The following is a 24,636-nucleotide window of genomic DNA, read 5'->3' as shown; positions in this document are numbered from 1 at the left end:
AAATAGAAACCGACTTGAAAACAACAAATATATTCTATTAAAAAATTTTTCTTCCGAATCTTTCGACTCGGCATTAAATAACCTGAAAAAGGTTGATATGCCGTAAAACAAAAACAACCAACCAACCATCCTACATACAGTGCCTGGAAATCCCAAATTGGTCACCCATCTGGTCCTGACCAGGCTCAACATTGCTTAACTTTGGTGATCTAACAAGAACTGGTCTGTCAATGTGATTATGCCATATACTCCGAGGATTGAATCCAGATAAATTTAGATATGGTCTCTGTCTAGACTCCACATAAAGTGGGGAGGACAAAATAATAAAGAAATATTATCAAGTTGTCCCAAAAGTTTGTAAACATTTGTGAAAAATTGAAATCTTATGCAATTTTTAATTGCTTTTTGCGTTTTTATAGATATATATATATATATATATTATAGTGTAATAGACAGGGTCTAAATGAGCAAAATCTCAGTAAAATATATTTAAAGGTGCTGTGCTCTGAGTATTGCAGTTATGATAAGCTCAATATGTGTAATTACCTAGAGCTATATATATAGAAAGTGTGAAATTATCAATCAAGTTTTCATAGGAGGAAATATAACAAAATCATTTATACGTACGATCGTTCCGGAAACGATATCCTTTTATTTGTTAGATATTTACAAATAAAACCATCGAAACTCTAACTTAACTTCTAAATCTGACCCTCAAGATCGCCATGGGCATGGAATATGTGCCTATATTAAAGATGGCTTTCCATGTGGTAGGGACATCTCCAGAAAAGATCCTAACTTATCCTATATGTGCTTCCGGGTTGCACTAGCTCACAGTACTGCATTTATATTTACTCTATCGTCCCCACAACAGCGGAGTTACTATCCTTTAAAAGCATATCTGAGAAAATTGACCAAGTCCTATCTGCTTATCCTTCAGCTAACATTCACCTATGTGGAGACTTCAATGTTCACAACGGGGAATGGTTGACCCACTCAAACAAGACCGATGATGAGGGGAGGTTCTGTCATGATTTCTCCATCGCTTATGACCTCACTCAGATTGTTCACGAACCCACCCGTGTGCCCAACAATGATGGCCAGTATGCGAGTCTACTAGACCTTTTTCTCACAACTTGCCGTAAACTATGTTCAGTTTCTGTTCTGTTTCCTCTTGGATCTTCCGACCACTCTGTTGTATCAATTAAGATAAAAATGAAATGTAATAAGTCCCCAGACGTACCTCTCCATCGTTCAGTATATTGATACACTATGGCTGACTGGGATAGCTTCCGTACATTTATATTGGATCTACCTCTGCGTTCCATGTTTAAAAAGGATGTGTCGTCTATAGTATCAGACCTGACGGAATGGTTAATTGTAGGTATAGACCGTTTCATACCCTCGAAAAAGTTCCAGCAAAAACCTAACAGCCAGCCATGGTTCTCTCCAGAATGTGCTGCTGCCATTGCGCACAGAAATCACTTTTTCCACTGCTTCCAACATAATAGATGTATGGAAACTAAAGCCACTTTCAGGACTGCCAGCAACCATTGTAAGAAAGTAATAAAGAATGCAAGAGAGTTGTATGCTCAGTCCGTCAAGTCCAAAGTAGCTGAGCAACAGCTTGGTTCCCAACAGTTTTGGCAAATAGCAAACAGAATCCTGAACAGAAGCGTGTGCTCTATCCCAACTATCATCAATGGACCTGAGGTAATCTCGTCAGCATTAGACAAAGGCAAACTCTTTGCCAAGAACTTTGCAGCCAATTCTACCCTTTGCGACCAAGGCCACCAACCCCCAATATTTCCTCCTGTATCAGAAAACACGCTATGTGATATGCATATATCTGTACGTGATGTTGCCAAGCTAATCAAAAACCTTGATTCCAGTAAAGCAACCGGCCCTGATGGTATTCCAATTATAGTACTCAAAAAAACCTCAACCAGAACTAGCGCCCATACTTACAAAACTGTTTAAACGTTATCTTAAGGAGAATTGCTTCCCATCACCCTGGAAAATCTCATCAGTATGCCCTGTATTTAAGAATTCAGGTGATCATTCATCCCCCTCTCAGTACAGGCCAATAAGTCTCCTGTGTGTCATGAGTAAGTTGCTGGAATCTGTGTTAAATAGAGAAGTAATCAACCATCTCAGCAAAAATAACCTTCTTAGTGACACACAATATGGTTTCCGTTCTGCTAGATCTACAGCAGATGTGCTTACAGTTATATCTCATAGGATTAGCAAATCTCTCGACAGAGGCAACCTTTTTAGGGCAATTGCTCTTGACATTGACAAGGTCTTTGATAGGGTATGACATCAAGGTTTACTTCACAAGATCTCCAGCTATGGTATAGCTGGAAATGTCTTCTCAATTATTAAATCATTTCTTTCTGACAGGTTCATAAGAGTAGTAGTTGAGGGGCAAAAATCAGAAGCTCACAGTATTAATGCTGGAGTCCCTCAGGGGTCCATCCTAGGCCCAACTCTTTTCCTGATCTACATTAATAATCTTCCAAATCACATCCTTACATCATTTGTAGACATTTATGCTGATGACACTACCATCTATGGTAGCACATCTAAGTCGGTAAACGACTAAGTTCTCTCCGATTCTCTTTCCTCTGATCTTGAGCATGTGGTACAATATGGAAAGGAGTGGCTGGTTACTTTTAATGCATCTAAAACCAAGCTTCTCTCTTTACATCATCAACATTCTGATCCCCATCTGGCATCAGTTGAAATGAATGGCTCTCGTCTTGAGGAGACCTCAAGTTTGACAAGCTTCTGGGCTTGACCTTTACTCCTGATCTTAAATGGAACAGGGACATCAAATCTGTTGCCACGGCCGCTGGAAAAATGGTGGGATCCTTCTATCAATCCAGTAGATATCTCACTACTGATGCAATTCTCTATCTATATAAGAGCCAGGTACGTCCAAGGATGGAATACTGTTGCCACATCTGGGCAGGAGCTGCTAGAAAAGACTTGTCCTGCCTTGATAGAGTTCAAAATAGACTTTGTAACCTCGTAGGAGATATCCTTTTCTCTTCCCTGCAACCTTAATCTCACAGAAGAGATGTTGCGAGTTTGTCTCTACTGTATCGTTATTTTCATGGAAAGTGTTCAACTGAGCTTCAGTCTATGGTTCCCCCCTCACCAAACTTTCACAAGAAACACTCGTCTAGCTGAAAACACTATCAATAATTCCCCCCACTTGTTATCTGTGCCTAAACCTAAACATAGATTCCATGAAAAAAGCTTCTTTCTTGGAACTGCACGCCTGTGGAATTGTCTTCCGTTTTCCTGCTTTCCAGGTGACTACAATATGGTTGTCTTCAAGTCTAACGTAAACAAGTTGCAAACAACACTCTGGATTGTCAGTACGTTGTTGTTGATCGACTTTCAGCAAATGCGATACTCGCTTTAAACACAGCTTTCTCATTGACAAATGTTCATACCAAAATGGTGAATACACCGCCTTCTGATATTTCCAATTCCTCTACTATCTCGTATAACTTCAATTTATGATCATCCAAAACAATTTTGTAGACTTTTTTGGTGCTTCTTTGTTACTAGAGTGAAAATCGAAAAATTGAATTTCTGATGAAACCAATGGTATATACTTAATTGTAATGTCACAGTAATGAACATATCCAAAAATTATAAAGACAATAAGGTAGAAAATTAATTATTAATGAAAATAATTTTCAAAAACAATTAGCAAAAATTGAATTTTGCTAAATTGATCTGAGATTTCAAAAAATTATTACCTCCCTTGTTACGAATCACACTTTTTTTTTCTTTTTTTTTTTTTGCAAAACTCTGTTTGCTAATAGTCTTCGAAAACTATTTTTATTAATAATCAATTTCCCACGTTATCGTTTTTCATAAGTTTTTAATATGTTCATTACTGTGACATGATAATTAAATATATACCGTTGGTTTTACTTGAAATTCAGTATTTCGATTTCCGCTCAAATAATGAAGAAGGATCCCTTTTTTTTTTTTTCATGATGCAATTCTCTATCTATATAAAAGCCAGGTATGGCCAATGATGGAGTACTGTTGCCACATCAGGGCAGGAGCTACTAGAAGCAGTTTATCCTACATTGACAGAGTTCAAAATAGACTTCGTAGTTTAGTTGGGGGATGCCCTTTTCTTTTCCCTACAACCTCTTTCCTACAGAAGAGATTTTGCGAGCCTGTCTCTGCTTTATCGTTATTTTTATGGCAAGTCCTTGCCTGAGCTTCAGTCTTTCTCGAAAAACACTTGTCTAGCCAAAACCACTATCAATAATTTCCCACACTCTTTATCTGTGCCTAAACCTAAATGTAGATTCCGTGAACAAAGCTTTTTTCTTAGAACCGCACGCATGTGGAACTCCGTTCCACTTGCCTGCTTTCCAGCTTACAACTTGATTGTCTTCAAGTCCAATGTAAACAAGTTCTTGATAAACCGTCCCCCTAAGTAATCCAATTTACAAAATTTCCACTACTTATGCTTATAATCCCCTTGACTAATGTATACTCATTAACCCTTATCCTTAAGTGGCCTACGGGCTTTGATAAGTGGTGACTCCTTTGTAAAAAAAAAAAAAAAAAAATTTCCAGAATAACCCTAAAATTTGAGTCACTTAGGTGTTCAGAATCATTTGTGGCTGTATGACCATATTTTAAATCAACATCCCACCTTTCAAACATTTTCTGATGGAACACAGTGCAAATGACACTTATCAAGCTATTATTTTGCTTAAATAGTATTTTTCTCTATCAGAAAGCAATGCTTTATATCAACATACGAAATTTAGATTTTTCCATTGTTTGGAAAATGTGGAGCAGTAGCTCCAATGTAAATAACTGTAATTTGTAAACTAATAATCCAATTGGGGTCAAATTTTGATGTGTACCATTTGAAGGTTAGTACTTTTATAAAAATATTATTTTACTTTTTATTTAACGGTGCCAAACTCGGAACTTAAGTAATATGTTAATTAAGTTTTTTAAAAAAATTTTATTTATTTATTAGTGATGGGACGATTCCAATATTTTTCTCAATTCCAGTACAATTACTGATTCCGTACTAAATTCCTGATTTTGGTACAATTACCGATTCTGATTCTTTATAAATCTCTAAATATTTAACTGTAAAATGGTTATTTTATCCCGATTACCATAAAAACACATCTTAAATGTGCATATATTTATTCTCAAATGTAAAAAAAAGAACACCTATCTATAGATTTTTGTTTTACTGGAAGTTTAAAATAATAAATATTTATTTTATTATTACTATCAGGAGTGGAAAATTTTCCCTGAACGAAAATCAAATAAAAAAAGATAATTAAAGGAATCGTTTTGGCATTGGAAAATAAGCACAAATTTTTCCGATTCCGATACCCCCAAAAGTTCTGATTGTTCCGATTAATTGTCCCAACACTATTATTCATACAAAATATATTTGTACTACTTGTCACTAACCAAGTAAATCATTTGTACAAGCCGTTTTTTTTTTTTTCGTTTGTTTCTGGGTTTTTCTTTTAGATTAATTTTTGGTGCTTGCCCAGAATTTCTCCTGTATTAAAAAACAAAAATCTTTTTTTAATTGTATTATGTAAGGGAACAAAAATGTCATATTCTAAAAATCACATCCATTAATCAGTTAATTTTATTTTTAACTAAGAAAATCAAATTTTATAACTAAGCAAAAAGGGACTGTCTCATGCCACCATCTTGAAAAAGCAAGAGCAAGTAGCTCCACAATAATTCTAACTTGTAAGTTTAAACTTGTAATACCTACGATTTCCCATTAATTACTTAAAATCATTTAAAAATGATTTTCTTTATAAAAATAAAAGTATTTGATAAATTCATATGATTTTTTGGAAGATTGTGTTTTTATATAAAGAGAATTCTGGACAACCACTTAATTTCATATTACTCTTTTTTGTGACCCCCAGGTTGAGAAACTCAGTAATTTCAGATATTTGTCTTTCTATCAATTACATTCTTGTAATATTTGTCTTTTTTTTTTTTTTTTTTGCAGATGCAGTCACAATCACAAGAACTGTTGCCACCTGTTGATGACAAATCTTCAGTATTTTGCTCCTGTCCATGTGACGGCAGCTGCCAATCAGAACTGGAAAATCTTCGTCAAGAGAATGCATCTCTTAAGCTGGAAATGTTGCGTATGCGTCACGATATGTCGACAGGTGTACAACACAATTCGACCACGACAAATGATGGCAATGGTTTTGTTACTTCCAGAGGTCAGTTCTACCATGTTTCAGTCATGGGTCTCGCTTTCTTTCTCTCTCTTTACCTGCCTTTCCATGAGGGCTGGATGTGACACAAGGTCAAGCTTAAAGTGAGGTGTTGTCATTTACTGTTTCTCTTCCCATTCTTTTTCACTCGCTTTCTCTTTGACTCTTTTTCACTCTCATTTGTTTTCATTTTCTCTCTTTCTCTCTTATTTTCACTCATTCTTTTATCATTTTCACTCTTTCCCTCTCTCCCTCTTACACATTCTCTCTTGTTTTCACATGCTCTCTCGTTTTCATACATTCTCTTTCTCATTTAAACTCTCTCATTTACGCTCTCTCTCTCTCTCTCATTTACGCACTCTCTCTCTCTCATTTATGCTCTCTCTCTCTCTCATTTATGCTCTCTCTCTCATTTACGCTCGCTCTCTCTCTCTCTCTCTCATTTACGCTCGCTCTCTCTCTCTCTCTCATTTACGCTCGCTCTCTCTCTCTCTCTCATTTACACTCGCTCTCTCTCTTTCATTTACGCTCGCTCTCTCTCTCTTTTACACTCTCTCTCTCTCTCTCTCTCTTTTACACTCTCTCTCTCTCTCTCTTTTACACTCTCTCTCTCTCTCTCTTTTACACTCACTCTCTCTCTCTTTTACACTCACTCTCTCTCTCTTTTACACTCACTCTCTCTCTCTTTTACACTCTCTCTCTCTTTTACACTCTCTCTCTCTCTCTCTCTCATGTACACTCACTCTCTCTCTCTCTCTCATGTACACTCACTCTCTCTCTCTCTCATTTACACTCACTCTCTCTCTCTCTCATTTACACTCACTCTCTCTCTCATTTACGTTCTCTCTCTCTCTCTCATTTACGCTCTCTCTCTCTCTCTCATTTACGCTCTCTCTCTCTCTCTCATTTACGCTCTCTCTCTCTCTCTCTCATTTACGCTCTCTCTCTCTCATTTACGCTCTCTCTCTCTCATTTACGCTCTCTCTCTCTCATTTACGCTCTCTCTCTCTCTCTCTCATTTACGCTCTCTCTCTCTCTCTCTCATTTACGCTCTCTCTCTCTCTCTCTCTCATTTACGCTCTCTCTCTCTCTCATTTACGCTCTCTCTCTCTCTCATTTACACTCACTCTCTCTCTCTCTCTCTCTCTCTCTCATTTACACTTACTCTCTCATTTATGCTCTCTCTCTCTCATTTACGCTCTCTCTCTCTCATTTACACTCTCTCTCTCATTTACACTCACTCTCTCTCTCTCATTTACACTCACTCTCTCTCTCTCTCTCATTTACACTCACTCTCTCTCTCTCTCTTTTACACTCACTCTCTCTCTCTCTCTTTTACACTCACTCTCTCTCTCTCTCTTTTACACTCACTCTCTCTCTCTCTCTTTTACACTCACTCTCTCTCTCTCTCTCTTTTACACTCTCTCTCTTTTACACTCTCTCTCTTTTACACTCACTCTCTCATTTTAACTCCAAAAATTCTAAGTTGGAAGTGCAGAATAGTTAACAGTTGATTATTTAACCAGACTCACTATTACATGAGACTTACCCCACCATGATCTTTAATACACAACATTCTGACAGGATTTTGACCTAGCTATTGGTTTAATAAAATTAAACTTCTCCTCTTCCACTGCCCCATGTTCCTTTCACTTTTCATTCTCTTTCCTCAGCTCTCTTTCTATTTGTTCATTTTTTTCTGTTCTTCTCTTTTGCTTTCTGCCTAGTTTAAAAATCTGTAAAATGTAAAGTATGGAGTTTTTAATCATGGTCCTATTATAGGATTTTTTTTTTCATGGTACCAAGTAAGTAAAAGAGAAACGGTGTATTTGATGACAACTTCCACTTTTGAAATAGGAAATAGACAAGCAGTGTCATGAATGTAGAGCTATTCTAGTAATAAAAAAAAATTAGTTGCTCCAAGCAAAAAAAAAAAAAAAATAATAACTAAATAACAGCATAAATCCAGTCAGAGCAGCTTTTTCATGTAAAAAATTCATCCAACTCTCTCTGTTTCAGAGAGCAAAAAAAAAAAGAAGACAGGAAAGTTATTAAATTAGATATACTAAATTGCAATGCGAGAAGGGAGCAAATGATGGCCCAATGAAAGCAAAGGTTTTTTTGACAATAAAACAGTCTCATTATCACTGCTAGAGGAATTCATGTCCATCTAGGACAAAAGCACCCGGACTTGCAACCAAATTGCCAACTTGACTTCACTCAGACAAATTTATTAAAAAAAAAAAGTATTAAATTGAAAACAGAGACTCTATCCATCCAAAACGTATTTCTTAAGTCAAAAGAAATATAATTGCTTTAACTCAATTTTTATTGTATATGGACTATATGTTTGTATTGGAACTAGCAGACTACGTGGCATTGCCCAAGTTTAAGACAGACTTAAATATGATATTTTAATTCATGCAGACTAGCTGGGGTACCCGGCGTTGCCCGGGTGTTTCGGGGTGTATATGCTCTTAAATCAAAATGAAACACTTGGGGGGTTGGGGGGAATAAGTTTTGGTAGGTAAGTAGGATCGAATACGAAGCCCTGAAGCGAAGTTGGAAAATAAAGTGTGAAAAAACGTAACACGTTAACCGCTCGGCCAGCAAGAAAGAGTTACTGAAAGATGTTTGAATCTATTTAAGTAGAAAGAGAATTGACAGGTGCCCACACTTAATGACTTAATGAGGTCAAATAGAAGTCGCAAAGTTAACATTTTCTGCGAGCGTTACGACAACGTAAGCAATCGCTATTCAGCAGTTAACATTTTCTACAGGACAGTTTTAATGAGGTCAAAAATCCGGTTTGTTTGTTTTTACCCAACTTTGGGGAAAACCAGCTCCCCTGTTTATTAGGGGAGTGTCCAGACGAAAGCAATTGTCTAATATGATGGTGAAAAGCCGACATTGACTAAACGTTTACATCACTTTCCAGAGACCACCGGGCCGTGGGCCAGGGAACTGCCAATTCGAATCCAGTTTCGCTTTTTTTATACTGAAAAGCGAAAGAAACATGCGGTGACCGGAAAAATAGTGCGTGAAAGTCGGGCGAATTAAATACACATGTGACCCTCATTCTTAAGTTGTAGATATTATGATTTAGACAGCATATAAAAAGTTTTAAAGAGTCAGCCGACCGAGAAGCCCGGCAAAAAAAGCCTTTGGTGGACATACACAAAATGCACACACACACCCTAACACACATTTTCGCATTATTACTTATTTATTATTATAGCGACAATTCTCTATTGATTATTATATTGAGCCTAATATATAGCAGTGAAATCAAAACTAAACAGGCCGCATGTGCGTGGTCCTCTGCTGTATGTGAGATGACGCCACAAAAAATAGTGAAGAAATGATGAATGTGAGAAGTGTGAATGGCCAATGTTGTCTTCACATTTTTGCCAAGTTTCAGAAAAATTTAATGGATGGGGCAAAAGTTATGGGGTAAAAAGTGTTGTTTTTTTGCAATTTTGGAGCATTTGTGACCCCTTTTGAGCTCCTGGAATGCCAAATCCCAGTGAAAATGGATAAACGATGCGGTTTCACACCTTAAGACATGTATATTTGAATTCAGCACCATGAAAAACTACTATATAGACATAAATATCAAGTTTTTGAGTAATATGAAAAAAGAGTTTCAAAAAGGCATGTTTTTTTTTTTAGTCCTAAAAGTTTCAGAGGAATGCGAACCAAAATTTTGCCAGAGTCACCCATACTGAATTTATATTAAAAACAATGGCCTCCACATTTTGGCCAAGTTTCAGGAAAATCTAATGAATGGATCAAATGCTATGGGGCAAAAAGTGTAATTTTGGCCATTTTGAGGTATTTTTGACCTCTTTTGAACCCCTGGGGATGCCGAATCCCAGTGTAAATGGATAACAGTGCAGTTTCAGGCCTTAACACATGTATATTTAAGTTGACCACCATGAAAAAACACTATATAGTCAGATGTATCAAGTTTTTGTTGAGAAATATGAAAAAAGAGCCACAAAAGGGGCATTTTTAGCACTGAAAATCTCTGGGGATGCAAACCAGAATTTTTCCAGGGTCACCCATACTGGATTTATATTAAAAACAATGGGGTCCACATTTTGGCCAAGTTTCAAAAAAATCTAATGGATGGATCAAAAGTTATGAGGCAAAATGTGTCATTTTTGGCCATTTGGGAGCATTTTTTTTACCTCTTTTGAGCCCCTGGGGGCGCAACAGAAATTTTTGTAAAAAAGATTTTTCTACTGTGCACATCTATTTAATGAAATACAATTTATGGCAAAATTTCAGGAAAAACTAATGGATGATTATCTGGCAATAGTTTGGACTAACGGACACACGTAAGCACGGACACCACTGAAAACATAGGTCCCTCTCCAATAAATCGGGGTACCAAATATGACTTGGAGTCAGCAAGAATCAAAACCAAAACATACAACTTTCCACCCTCATTCCTTAGCCTCTGAGTCATGCCCATACACATAAATTGTTTTTATTAATGTAAACAAATTTGCATGGTTGTGACACTGGACATGCTAATGTTTCAGAGAAATGATCAGTTAAAACCAAAAGTCTTCATCGGGCGACTTTCTTCTGTAGAAAGCAACCATTTATTAAATCGCTTGATGAGAACTTCTGGTATTAACAGACCATTTGTTTGAAACATTAGCATGTCCAGTGTCATGACCATGTAAATTTATTTATATTAATAAAAATATATCTTGCTCTTTTTTTATTGAGTACTCTTAATAACCACGTTAAATTCATTCACTCTTGGACACCTTTAACCTGGTGTATTTGTATATATAACAATTTTTGGTGAATTTTCCAATATTTAATAATGGTCGACCATTCCTTAACTTTTGGACGCTACTGTGTGTACTATTTCTTAGAACTTTTTATATACCTCCTAAATCATAATATCTACGATTTGTGAAGAGACATCGTGTCTAGATTTATTTTGATCGACTTTTATAAAATTTGCGCTATTTCGTTGTGTCGCATGTTTGTTTGGCTTTTTAGTATAAAATAAAGTGAAACTATTGGAGCGAGGTAATTCCCCGGCCTTCTCGCAGTGAAAACCATCATGTCAGACAATTGCTATTCATTTGGACATTCCGCTTTTTTATGGGGAGCTGGTTTTCCCCCAACAAAACCAAAAAAACTGCCTCGCAGCAAAAGTTGAGTGTGGAATTTCATTTTCTCTATGGCATGATGTTTGACCTCATTAAATTTACACACCTGTCATAACTTTTTAATCATTTAATTTCATCCATTCTCATTCCACTGCTTTCGTAGTGTCGAGGTAAATCATCATGCTTTTTTTCCGCCTTCGTCTCAAGGATTCGAGTTCAAGCCTACCTCCCTCCCAAAACTTTTTTTTTTTTTACACCGACAAACACCAGAGCAACGCCGGGCACCCCCGCTAGTTTAAATTTAAAAATAAAATACATATGAAATACATTTTTAAGCCAAATTAGAACGCAATATTATGTAAAGTAAATAAATATTTATTTGTTTAAAATTAATATTTGAGCAAGAGACATTTTCTTCTAGAATTTTATACATTTTTCTTTTTCGACTTTTACTTCCAGCATTAGAAAATACCACTGCAGACGAACAACACGCAGATTCTATACTAACATTTTCTTCCACTTAATACCATGGCGAGGAAAAAAAACAAAAAAACAAACGTATAAAATTTTGAGGATGACGTATATGGCTGAAATATTAATTTTAAACCAATAATTTTGTTTATTTTACATAATATTATGTTGTAATTTGGTTTATAAACGCATTTCGTACATATTTTAATATTTTTTAGATAGTTGATATTGAAAATATTTTTTAAATAATAAAGATGTAGTTTGCTTGAAGCAAGTTGGTGCAAAAGATTTTGTTGATTTAAAATTCCATCTTGAAAATGAAAAACTATTTTTTTTGAAAATCTTTATCCTTCAATAAATAACAACTTTTGCTCTATAACTTGGTTCCATCTGTCAATGAGCTCATAAAAATCTTTAGGTTTTGATTTTAAATATGAATTGAACTCTTGTTCAATCTCCTCTTGTAATGTTAACTTAAAGACATCTAAATGGTTTTGTAATCCTCAAAATAAGTGATAATCCGAGAGGGCTAGGTCAGGAGAATATGCCGGGTGGGGCAAAATTTCTCAACCAAATTCTCTTAGATCTTTGGTCAGTAGTGCTGTGTGAAGGTGAGCATTATCATGATGGAAGATGACACCCTTTCTGTTGACTAAAAAAGGTTGTTGTCAGGTTAACACAAGTGAGAATATTGCAGAAAATTATGAATGATGTCGTAATAATCTGAAAGAAACAGTGGTTTTTGTCCAGAATTCCTCCTATATTAAAAAAAGACAAATAAAGAAAAATCTGTATGATGTATTTAGCCGTGATGAAACGAAAATATCATATTCCAAAAATCACATAAATTAATCAAGTAGTTTTATCTTATCAAGAAAATCATTTTTAAACGATTAATGGGAATTTGTAGGCATTACAACATAAATCTAGTAAGGATGAATTATTATTGAGCTATGCTCTCTTTGTTTCCCCTGAGATATTTTTCAAAATGAGGCGCAAGACGGTCACTTCTTGGATACTCATAAAATTCGATTTTCTTATTTAAAAGTAGAAGTACTTGAACAATTTATGATTTTTGGAATATGATATTTTTGTTTTTGTTACAGGCATGTATATCATATAAATTTTTCTTAATTTTTTTTTTTTTTTTTTTTTTTTTTTTTTTTTAAGGTGGAACTCTGGACTAGAACCAAAAAAGTTATAAATTAATTCTGGTGATATCTAAGTAAAAAAATATGCATATAAAAGATTTTTTTTTTTTTTTTTTTTTTTACAAAGGCATCACCACATTATCAAGGCCCAGAGGCCACTCAAGGATAAGGGTTAAAGAGTGTACAGTAGAAATTGGTCAATATAGTAAGCATTAGTAATGAAAATTTGGTAAATTTAATAACTTATATGGAACGGCTCATCAAGAACTTATTTACTTTAGACTTGAACACAACCATATTGTAGTCAGCCGGAAAGCAGGAAAACGGAAGACAATTCCACAGGCGTGCAGTTCTAAGAAAGAAGCTTTGTTCATGGAATCTACGTTTAGGTTTAGGCACAGATAAAGAGTGGGGGAAATTATTGATAGTGTTTACAGCTAGACGAGTGTTTCTTGTGAAAGTTTGGCGAGGGGGGACCATAGATTGAAGCTCAGTTGAACACTTTCCATGAAAATAACGATACATCAGAGACAAACTCGCAACATCTCTTCTGTGAGATAGAGGTTGCAAGGAGGAGAAAAGGACATCTCCTACGAGGCTACGAAGTCTATTTTGAACTTTATCAAGGCAGGACAAGTCCTTTCTAGCAGCTCCTGCCCAGATGTGGCAACAGTATTCCATCCTTGGACGTACCTGGCTCTTATATAGGTAGAGAATAGCATCAGCAGTGAGATATCTACTGGATCGATAGAAAGATCCCACCATTTTTCCAGCGGCCTTGGCAACAGATTTGATATACATGTTCCATTTAAGATCAGGAGTAATGGTCAAGCCCAGAAGCTTATCAAAACTTGAGGCCTCCTGAAGACGAGAGCCATTCATTTCAATTGATGACAAATGTGGATTAGAATGTTGATGATGTAAAGAGAGAAGCTTGGTTTTAGATGCATTAAAAGTAACCAGCCACTCCTTTCCCCATTGTACTACGTGCTCAAGATCAGAGGAGAGAGAATTGGAGAGAACTTGGTCGTTTACTGTCTTAGATGTGGTACCATAAATGGTAGTGTCGTCAGCATAAATGTCTACAAATGATGTAAGGATATGATTTGGAAGATCATTAATGTAGATCAGGAAAAGAGTTGGGCCCAGGATGGATCCCTGAGGGACACCGGCATTAATACTGTGAGCTTCTGATTTTTGCCCCTCAACTACTACTCTTATGAACCTATCAGAAAGAAATGATTTAATAATTGAGAAGACTTTTCCAGCTATACCATAGCTAGCGATCTTATGAAGTAAACCTTTATGCCATACCCTATCAAAGGCTTTAGATATGTCAAGAGCAATTGCCCTAGAAAGATTGCCACCGTCGAGAGATTTGCTAATCCTATGCGATATAACTGTAAGGACATCTGCTGTAGATCTAGCAGAACGGAAACCATATTGAGTGTCACTAAGAAGGTTATTTTTGTTGAGATGTTTGATTACTTCTGTATTTAACACAGATTCTAGCAACTTACTCATGACGCACAGGAGACTTATTGGCCTGTACTGAGAGGGGGATGAGCGATCACCTGAATTCTTAAATACAGGGCATACTGATGAGATTTTCCAGGGAGATGGGAAACTATTCTCCTTAAGACAACGTTTAAACAGTTTTGTAAGTATGGGCGCTAATTCAGGTTGAAGTTTTTTGAGTACTATAATTGGAATACCATCAGGGCCAGTTGCTTTACTCGAATCAAGGTTTTTGATTAGCTTCGCAACATCACGTACAGATATATGTATATCACATAGCGTGTTTTCTGATACAGGAGGAAATATTGGGGGTTGGCGGTCTTGGTCGCAAAGGGTAGAATTAGCTGCAAAGTTCTTGACAAAGAGTTTGGCTTTGTCTGATGCTGACGAGATTACCTCAGGTCCATTGATAATAGTTGGGATGGAGCACACGCTTCTGTTCAGGATTCTGTTTGCTATTTGCCAAAACTGGTGGGAACCAAGCCGCTGCTCAGCTACTTTGGACTTAACAGATTGAGCATACAACACTCTTGCGTTCCTTATTACTTTCTTACAATGGTTGCTGGCAGTCCTGAAAACGGCTTTAGTTTCCATACATCTATTACGTTTGAAGCAGTGGAAAAAGTGATTTCTGTGCGCAATGGCAGCAGCACATTCTGGAGAGAACCATGGCTGGCTGTTAGGTTTTTGCTGGAACTTTTTAGAGGGTATGAAATGGTCAATACCTACAATTAACCATTCAGTTAGGTCTAATACTATAGAGGACACATCCTTTTTAAACATGGAATGCAGAGGTAGATCAGATATAAATGTACGGAAGCTATCCCAGTCAGCCTTAGTGTATCGATATACTGTACGATGAAGAGGTACGTCTGGGGACTTATTACATTTCATTTTTATCTTAATTGATACAACAGAGTGGTCGGAAGATCCAAGAGGCGACAGAACAGAAACTGAACATAGTTCAGGGCAAGTTGTGAGAAAAAGGTCTAGTAGGCTCGCATACTGGCCGTCATTATCGGGCACACGGGTAGGTTCCTGAACAATCTGAGTGAGGTCATAGGCAATGGAGAAATCATGACAGAACCTCCCCTCATCATCGGTCTTGTTTGAGTGGGTCAACCATTCGACGTTGTGAACATTGAAGTCTCCACATACGTGAATGTAAGCTGAAGGATAAGTAGAAAGGACTTGGTCAATTTTCTCAGATATGCTTTGAAAGATAGTAACTCCGCTGTTGTGGGGGCGATAGAGAGTAAATATAAATGCAGTAGTGTGAGCTAAAGCAACCCGGAAGCACATATAGGGTAAGTTAGGATCTTCCCTGGAGATGTCCCTCCCACATGGAAAGCTATCTTTAATATAGGCACATATTCCATGCCCATGGCGATCTTGGGGGTCAGATTTAGAAGTTAAGTTAGAGTATCCTGAAATTGCAAACTCATCTAGGGAAATAGCCTGTCCAATGCCAGTTTCACTTAAAAATAAAAGGTCTGGTTTAGTCTCCTGTAATTGGGTTTCAACCTCTGGAAGGTTAGAACGAAGACCCCTGATGTTGGAGAAGGAGACATGGTAGTAGGGGTCTACGTTGGAAGTTGGAGAACCGGGTTTAATCGTGTATTTTTTCTTGAAACTTGTCATGATGAAATTTTGGAATTTGTGGACTAGGTCGACAGATTTACTTAGAGCATTACAATGGTTTAGAATGTCCCGTTCATAAAACGGTAAATATTTTTGCACTGACCTGATATATATATATATATATATATATATATATTGGTGTTGGGATGATTAATCAGAATCAGGAATCAGAACATTTCAGGGATATTGAAAGCCAAAAAACTTGATTTTTTTTAACTGTCTTTTTTTTTTTTTTCTTTTTCTTTTGATCTGATTTTGTTTTAAACAAAATTTTCCACTGTTGGTAGTAATGATTAAAATATAAAATATTTATCGATTTTAAACTACCAATTAAAACTAAAATCTATAGATCAACACCCACAACACCACAAGTGTATTTTTATGCTTGAGAAAATAGTTGCACACTTAACATGTGTCTTTACGGTAATCGGAGGGGGGGGGGATAACAACTCTATAAAAATATTTAGAAATTTATGAAAAATCAGAATCGGGATCGGTAACTGTATCAGAATTTGGAAATTAAGTATAGAATCAGTAATTGTATCAGAATTGGAAAAAATATTGGAATCGTCCCATCACTAATATGTGTGTGTGTTTCATAAATACTGAGTAATCATTTGTTGTTGACTTCTTTTACTTTTTCTCGTTCTAGCAGAAAACAATTTCCAACTGCTTGCGGAACTGAAAGAACTGATCAAAAAATATGACCGAACAGAATTTCCTCCAAATTCACCTTCTCCGCTCTCCAAGGAACCTGCCATGTATTTGATGAAAATGAGGTGAGGAGAAACGGTAAATATCGATTTTTGTTTACTTCTTCATTTTCTTGAGGGGGAGGGGGTGATGATGATGATGATTAAACAAATGAAAATCGCAAACTAAGGAATCAACTATGAAATTCAATAATGAAAGGGTTAAACTTGCTTATGAAATCTGTAATCAAAACCATTTTTTTCTTTTGCTTTTTTTTTGTTTTGTTTTTTAAAGGTCTGCATGTCTAATGACTTATTTCTTAGATTTCTCTTATTTCTATTTATTTTTTTTTTTAAATTGAACTTTTTCTATGATTTCAATTATTTGGACTAGTATCATCACTTTGTTTGTTATTCTCAGAATGGTTCCGCCACTCTTCTTCAGGTACATCTTCTCAAATTCGAGGATCATTGTGTCAAACTCATGAACCTGAGTTCCAAACTGAACTCTTTATTTAACCCACGGGTGTAGATTGCTCTTGTTTCGTCAGCCACATGGACCCATGGTGCAATAAATAAAGCATTGTGTATCAGTCAGTTCTAAGTAACGGTATTTGGGGGGGGGTTAATGGTTTAATTATTACTACAGAAAACTAAAAATAAAGTTTTAACAATTAGAACAATCGGTTATAGTCAGCTAACTTCTGGCGGAACGCTTCCGGAAGCAGTGACAAGGCAAATAAGTCCTTTCACTTTTATTGTTCTTCAGCATTTCTATTATGAAGCAATTTATTGGAATAAAATATGAGAAAAGGATATTATTGAAAAATATACAATGATGTCAGAAAAAGAGACTATAAAAAGGAGCGAGATCATGTTAAAGAGGGGTGGTGATGTCACGGCCGTAACAAGAAGTCACGCGTGGCGGGAGAATGAGAAAACAAATGTCGTCGTCACAAACAATAAAAATAAAAAGGAGTCGAGTTATTACTTGTCTTATGTTCCTTGCAACATTCTCTGTTACAGCGTGTTGGATAAACATGTTGAATGTAACATTACATGTTGCCGCATGTGAAACAGTCACTCAATGCCTACAAATGACTGAAAATTTCCTTGGCGACTTTGGTCGACTGTTGCTTCCTATGCCTCCTCAGTGTTGAAGGTAACATGAAATCCTTAAATTGCCTCCTTAAAATGCCTCCTTACAATGCCTTAAATTGCCTCCTTAAAATGCTCTAAATTGCCTCCTCAGTGTTGAAGGTAACATGAATTGCCTCCTTAAAAATGTTTTAAAATTGCCTCTGTCTAAAAGAATTTTTGTTACAGTCAACTAACATACATCCTAACTTCTAGTGTAGTCCTACTGGAAGCTGTAACATGTATGTATATATTTATTTTGAGTTATTTATAATTTTTGTATTATAGTATTATTTTTTAATATACGGGGTGGAATGATAAAAGTGTTGCCCTAAAGAAAACAACACTACAGCTTTATTTTAAAACTTTTATTGAAAAAATCAATTCAGGTAACTTGATTATGTAGTAGAGCTGACATCTATTTGATGTAGCCGCCTTCAGCCTCAATCACCACCTCAATATGGGTCCAGAACTGGGAGCATGTTTTCCACAAGCGCCAGCGGGTGATCAAGCTGGCTTGGTGTTGTGGGAGGCCATGTTGGTGATGTCCTCGACGTATGACCAAACAAAGTAGTCCAGCATGTTCAGGTCGAGGAAGGGAGGGACCAGTGAGAGAAGGGTACAAAGTCGTAGCACGACTTCTGAAGTCAAGCCTGGCTCTCTTTGGACTTGTGGGCTGGCGCATGGTCCTGCTGTCACACCCATGGTCTGCCAGCTGCCACCTGATTGAACCAAGGGATCACCACACTCTTCAGCACATCCAGGTACACTTTGGTGTTGACTTTCAACCCAACTTGGAAGATGTAAGCTGGCATGATGTGACCCTCATTTGAAACCACACCAAAGATCATAACCATGACTGAAAACTGTTTTCATCACCCTGGGCACGCCCTCAAACATTGAACTGTCCGGATTTGCATTTTGAGAGTGTTGGCAATGGTCCTGTTGTTACAACTTGGATCGTTAGAGAGCATGAGTTGTACAGTGGCGCATCTCCAATCTTGCTCATTGAGCATTGTATCACTTTCAAACATTATAGAAAGTTCCTATCACTCTTAGGATTTGTATACAATTGGCCAACTAGTAGATGATCTGCAAACAAAAAAAAAAAAAAGAGTTTTCATCAAATGGAAATGGAATCGTGTTGTCTTTTCTATGGCAGCAATTTTATAGTTCTACCCTGTATTGTGAAGTGATTTATTGAAATGAAATATAAGAAACGGACATATTGGAAAAATAGACAATAAAAATTAACAAAATTATATACATAAAAATAACATAATTAGTCTTTATTTGCACTTTTAATAAAAAAACTTTTTTTAAAAAAAAGCTTTTATTTTATTTGAAATTTTATCAGAAATATGTTTATGAAATTATAAAATAAGTGGATTTTATTTTTTGAAATTTTAAAAATAAGTTTTTTATTTGAATTCATATAATAAATACATGTTTATGAAAGTATAAAAAGAAAATTATTGAAATCAAAATAACAAAATTTCAAACATCATAAAAAACGTATTCAATGCATAATATTTCCAAAATAGTTTTTAAATATTTTTAAAAGTGCTTTCAATAATTCTTTAAAAAAAAAATGCACAAAAAGTGTTTTCAATAATTCTTTTAAAAAATAAATCTAATTTCATTGATTCTTAATTAAAATGAGACAAAAAAAAAACTTTTCCATGGTTATTAAATAAAAAAAGAAAGATTGGAAAAACATGAAAAAAAAAAAAAAAAAAGAGTACATCCTCAGGGAAGATATGGTGGTGAAAGAAAAAAAATGAAGGAACTGATTTGCCTTGTCACTGCTTTCGGTAGCACTATGCTGGAATTTAGGAAGTACATTAGCTGACTATAACCAAACAATCTACTCTTGGGTTCAGTCCGAAATTTCATATTGATTCTCATAATTCAGCATAAAGATTTCTGAATTAGAAAAGGTGCACCTGAAGAAGTTTGTAGGTTACATTGACTGAAACATGAAACTAATAACTAAGATGAGAACAGTATTCCTTCCCTATCCCTATATATAATAAAAATGTCATAGTTTTTTCCCTCTGGCCAAAATTACCATAGGTTTACAACAACAGATGCCAGATACAAATTTATTATGTCTACATTATTAGCCACTATTGTATGTAACTATACATTGACATTTCTGACAGAATCATTCGTTATAATAAAACCCTAGATTTAATCCAAGGAGTGATATCATCATATCGCAATTAGCAAAAGAGGAAGTAGTTCCTATTTACCCTCTAATTCATAACTGCTCTCACTGCCCCCACTCTTCACTGCGTAAAATTACACACAGTAGCCTTGTATTTCACCTTCACACTTATTAACTGTATCATAAACTCATAGTCATATCATTCACTTCTAATTCGCAATAATGATTTCTCCCTTTGCAAATTCCACCCTTTCCCATTGCCAACTGCAATTCTCTTATTTCAGAATTTAAACCTTCCACAAAACGAACGCACACATGCGTCACAATATGGCATTTGCAAGACAAGCATTACACTAAATTGTTACACCCATATACACACTAGAGACCAACATTACACATAGATTATTTAATTTCTGGTTGCTCGCATATATTTTATCAAAATCACCATTAAAAACTTACCGACTGGCTACAGTTTAGTTTGCATTTAGTTTGTCATCTATCTTTCTCTCTCACTCTATCTATCTCTGAAAAAACTACACGCATTATTCCTTTCTCTCTCTTTAGAAATATATCTTTTATTTGTTCTCATATTCAACCATAATTTTTGTCTTTTTTTTTATACTTTTTTTATTATAGAGTGGGGCGTTTGATTTTTTGCTAGCTGCTATAAAAACAAAACGAACATGACGTACTGTTCCTCTCTCACTCACTCTTTCTCTCTGAAAAATAAAATTTGACAAAATATTCCTTTTATTCGTTCTCATATTCAACCATAACTTTTGCCCTTTTTATATTTTTTATTGTATAGAGTGGGGAATTTGATTTTTCACTAGAACGATGCACTGTTCAGCACACTCTCTCTCTCTCTCTCTCTCTAAAAAAAATTGACAAAATATTCCTTTTGCAAGTTAATCAAGACATTAAAAAATGAAACTGTCAAATTGAAGTTATATTGTACTTATCCATTATGGAATAAAATTCTCTGAAAAAAAAAAATTACACTTAATTTGGTCAAGTAGTTTTTTTTTTGTTTTTTTTTTTCAGTGAAAAATGAATTTGTTATGATACCGTGATCAGATTTAGTGAAATTTTTTAGAACTTCATTCCATAACAGATATGTATAATATAATTTTTTGCAATATTTACATTTTTATATGCATTAAACTGTATAAGTCCCTTTTTTTTTTCTTTTCTTTTTTTTTTAACTTACAGTTACCATGAATTAGATACATACACAAATCGTTTTCCCAAGTTTTTAAAAAAATGTTATATTTGAGAGGGTGGGGCGGTTGCATTGCGCTCATCTCTTGGTCTCGATTAACGGAGGAGAAATCCTTCATGACTGATACATTTTTTTATTTTTGTTACTGACTACAGTGTCCCTTTATGGGGAGCTAGTTTACCCCCACATTAAAAACCAACCTCATGTCTAACTCTGCCCTCGAGGGGAGGCAAGTAAAAAAAAAAAGACGTTTTCTCTCTCGACAATGATTACATGTGTTTCCTTATATACGTACTTTGAAAGTAACAAACATTGACCACTACCAAGGAAGAATGTAAAAGAACACCATTTTCATATTATTCACTTTAGCGAGAAGGGAGGGGGTATGCTTCCACTGGGCAATGCTGGTTAACGGGTCCTGCTAGTTTTGAATAATTCAGACAATTCAGATTATCAATCCTCATTACAAAAACTCCAAAACATGGAATTTCTTTTTTATTTAAATTTTTGGTGGTTGTATAGAGTTCGCTCTACACTAAGAAAAGAAAAAAACAAGAAACAAAAACAGATGTCTTTATGATGCACATACTCTTAACTAAACAAAAAGATCATATTCCAAAAGTCAGATAAATTTCTCGAGTAGTTTTATAAAGAAAATCATTTTTAAATGATTTTAAGCGATTTATGGAAAATCGTCATTATAAAGTTGATCTCGCAAGTTTGAATTGTTAAGTTATTTCCCTTTGTTTTCTCAAGGTGATGACTTGAAACAGTTCTTCCTAGTCCACTCATAAAATTTGATTTTCTTAAAAATAAAACTATTTGCGTGATTTTTGGAATATAACATTTTCATTCTGTCATGGGTATGTACATATTACATATATTTTTTTTTTTTTTGTTTTTATTATAAAGGGAAATTATGGACAAGAATCAAACTTTTTCTTAATTAATTATTTTGTCTTTTTTTCTTCAGAAACAAATTTTCCACCACTCTGCCACACTCGTAAACATTCAATAATGGAACACTCATGGTAATGTTTGGAAGATCCGCCTTAGCAACATCTTTTCAATCCCTAACCCAGTCGCCATCACCAACATCATACCATTTCTAATTAATTCTATTTGCCTTCATCATTAGTCAATTGGATTTTATTAACAGAATACATCTTTATCAAATTCTTTTAATAAATAAAATAAAAATAAAATGTTTTGTTCTTTTTTGTTTCTTTTTTGTTTTTTCAACACCCGTCACACATTATCCTAATTATTTTATTTTCCACTATAATGCAAATATATAAAAGTGAACGTGTCTGTGTACATTTTCCTACGCAATAACTCGGTCAATTTTCGAGTCTAAGGACTCAAAATTTGATATACAGGGTACTGAGATTTGGGAAAATCTTTAATCCGTTTTCCGCCAGAAATTTGGCTGTTAAGGGGTCAAAGTTTGTCTAGCCTTAATTTCAACCTACGTCACTTCCGGTTTGGCGGTGGTTGTAACAGCAAAGACGTCACGTTTTTTTTTCACGTTCTTTTCCTCCTTCGCGGTACGGGTTCGAGCCTGCCTTCCTACTACCACTTGTTTATTTATTTTTTTTTTTTTGCTCACCACACACCTCCAAACACCCGAGCAACGCCAGGCACCTATGCTAGTCTATAATATAAGTCTCACCTGTCTGTTTAAATGTATGTATGTTTGCATGTCTCATAAAAACTTTCAACAGAGGGGATGGATTTTCACAAGATTGGTATCGTTTTGAAGCTCGACTCTTTGGACAACAAATAAAATTCAGTTTTTTATATTTCGATTTAATTATTGTATTACTATTCAAAAATATCACTTTATTTTAAGTATTAAATTTGTATTACTTTTTAGGGCAATTTGCATAAGTGACTTTAGGCAAATTACCCACTATTACTTGCGCAGAGGCTATATATAAACACTAAAAAAAAAAGAGCAGAGTTTAAAAAAAGAATAAAAGGAATTTAGTGAAAGAACCAGAGGAACTCAAAAAAGAATTTATGAAAGTATTAAATTTTTTGAATGACTATATAGACAATATTTATTTACAATTCTCAGCTTTTAATTTTATGCATGTTGTTTTTATTTCTTATTTGTGTGACTTTTACACACTATTTTCGCGGTATTTCTTATTCTTCGAGTGTTTGGGAAACTGAATCCGTATACAAACGAATCTCCCTGGCACTCATGCCGGGACATCCAGAAAAGCAATCAGCTTTGATCAATGCAGGCAGAACCTATCATATCAGATAATTGCTATTCATTTGGACACTCCCCTTTTTATGGGGAGCTGGTTTTTCCCAACATCTTTGGAAAACTGGCTTGCAGCCAAAGTTAGGTGCATGATTTCATTACCCTATAGCATAACGTTTAACCTCATTAAATTTATGCACATGTCACTTAACTTTTTAATCGTATAATTTCAACCATTCTCACTTCTGCCGTTGTAGCGTCGAGGTAAGTTATCAGGCTATAACTTTCTTTTCCGTCTTCACCTCAAGGCTTTGGGTTCGAGCCTACTTACCTACTAAAACTTTTTTTTTCCTACACACACACACCAACAAACACCCGGGCACTCACGCTAGTCTATATATATATATATATATATATATATATATATATATATATATATATATATATAAAAGCAAAAATGTATGTTTGTGCGTCTGCTAAAAACTTTCGACAGACAGAAAAAATTCACAAATTTGGTTTCATATGAAAGCTCCATCCTTCGCCCGACAAATATCGAAAAATTGGCCAAAAACATTAATTTTTTCACCCTGAAATCAGCACTTTTCTACAGGGGAGGGGGGGTCAGCACAAACCGTCCTCTCATGACAAAGTCGCTTCTACGCATGCGTCATACAACGCCGTAACCTGATTTAGTTTAAAGATTTTAAAAAATGAGCTAATTTTGTGTATGTTATGTTAGGTCAGTTGGTTAGAGCGCTGGGTCATTATCTAAAGGTTTTGGGTTCGAATCATGGGGTGAGATGTCTTCTCTTTTTTTTATGATTTTTAAATGTTTAATATTGAAGCAGGGTTATTTAAGCCATTTTTCACGTAACGTTCGTTTTTCTGTTTGTTTTTTTTTACTTTGCTTATTCTTAGGTTTTCATTAACACCCCACATAGGTATCATTTTAAAGCTCAAACCTTTGCCCGACAAATATCGAAAAATTGGCCAAAAACATTAATTCCTTCACCCT

General features: G+C 35.3%; 1 protein-coding gene across 5 annotated transcripts in view; it reads left to right on the top strand.

Annotated features, from left to right (window-relative positions):
- LOC145242558 (uncharacterized) overlaps window positions 1-22,616 on the top strand; it is a 66,107-nt gene extending 43,491 nt beyond the window's left edge. For 2 of the 5 annotated variants that reach the window (XM_080105644.1, XM_080105645.1), the window contains 3 exons: window positions 6,050-6,272; window positions 16,838-16,964; window positions 22,380-22,616. In XM_080105644.1, coding sequence (XP_079961770.1) covers window positions 6,050-6,272; window positions 16,838-16,964; window positions 22,380-22,413 — 384 coding nt within the window. In that variant the 3' untranslated portion in view covers window positions 22,414-22,616. Of the gene's footprint in view, window positions 1-6,049; window positions 6,273-16,837; window positions 16,978-22,379 lie in introns of all 5 variants that reach the window. The other 3 variants (XM_080105646.1, XM_080105648.1, XM_080105647.1) reach the window with 3 other exon arrangements.
- The last annotated feature ends 2,020 nt before the right edge of the window (window positions 22,617-24,636 follow it).

The sequence above is a fragment of the Euprymna scolopes genome, chromosome 21 (assembly GCF_053919585.1).
Source record: "Euprymna scolopes isolate OS-2025 chromosome 21, ASM5391958v1, whole genome shotgun sequence".
In the NCBI taxonomy this organism is placed as follows: domain Eukaryota; kingdom Metazoa; phylum Mollusca; class Cephalopoda; order Sepiida; family Sepiolidae; genus Euprymna; species Euprymna scolopes.
This window is presented reverse-complemented; position numbering and strand designations above follow the sequence as displayed.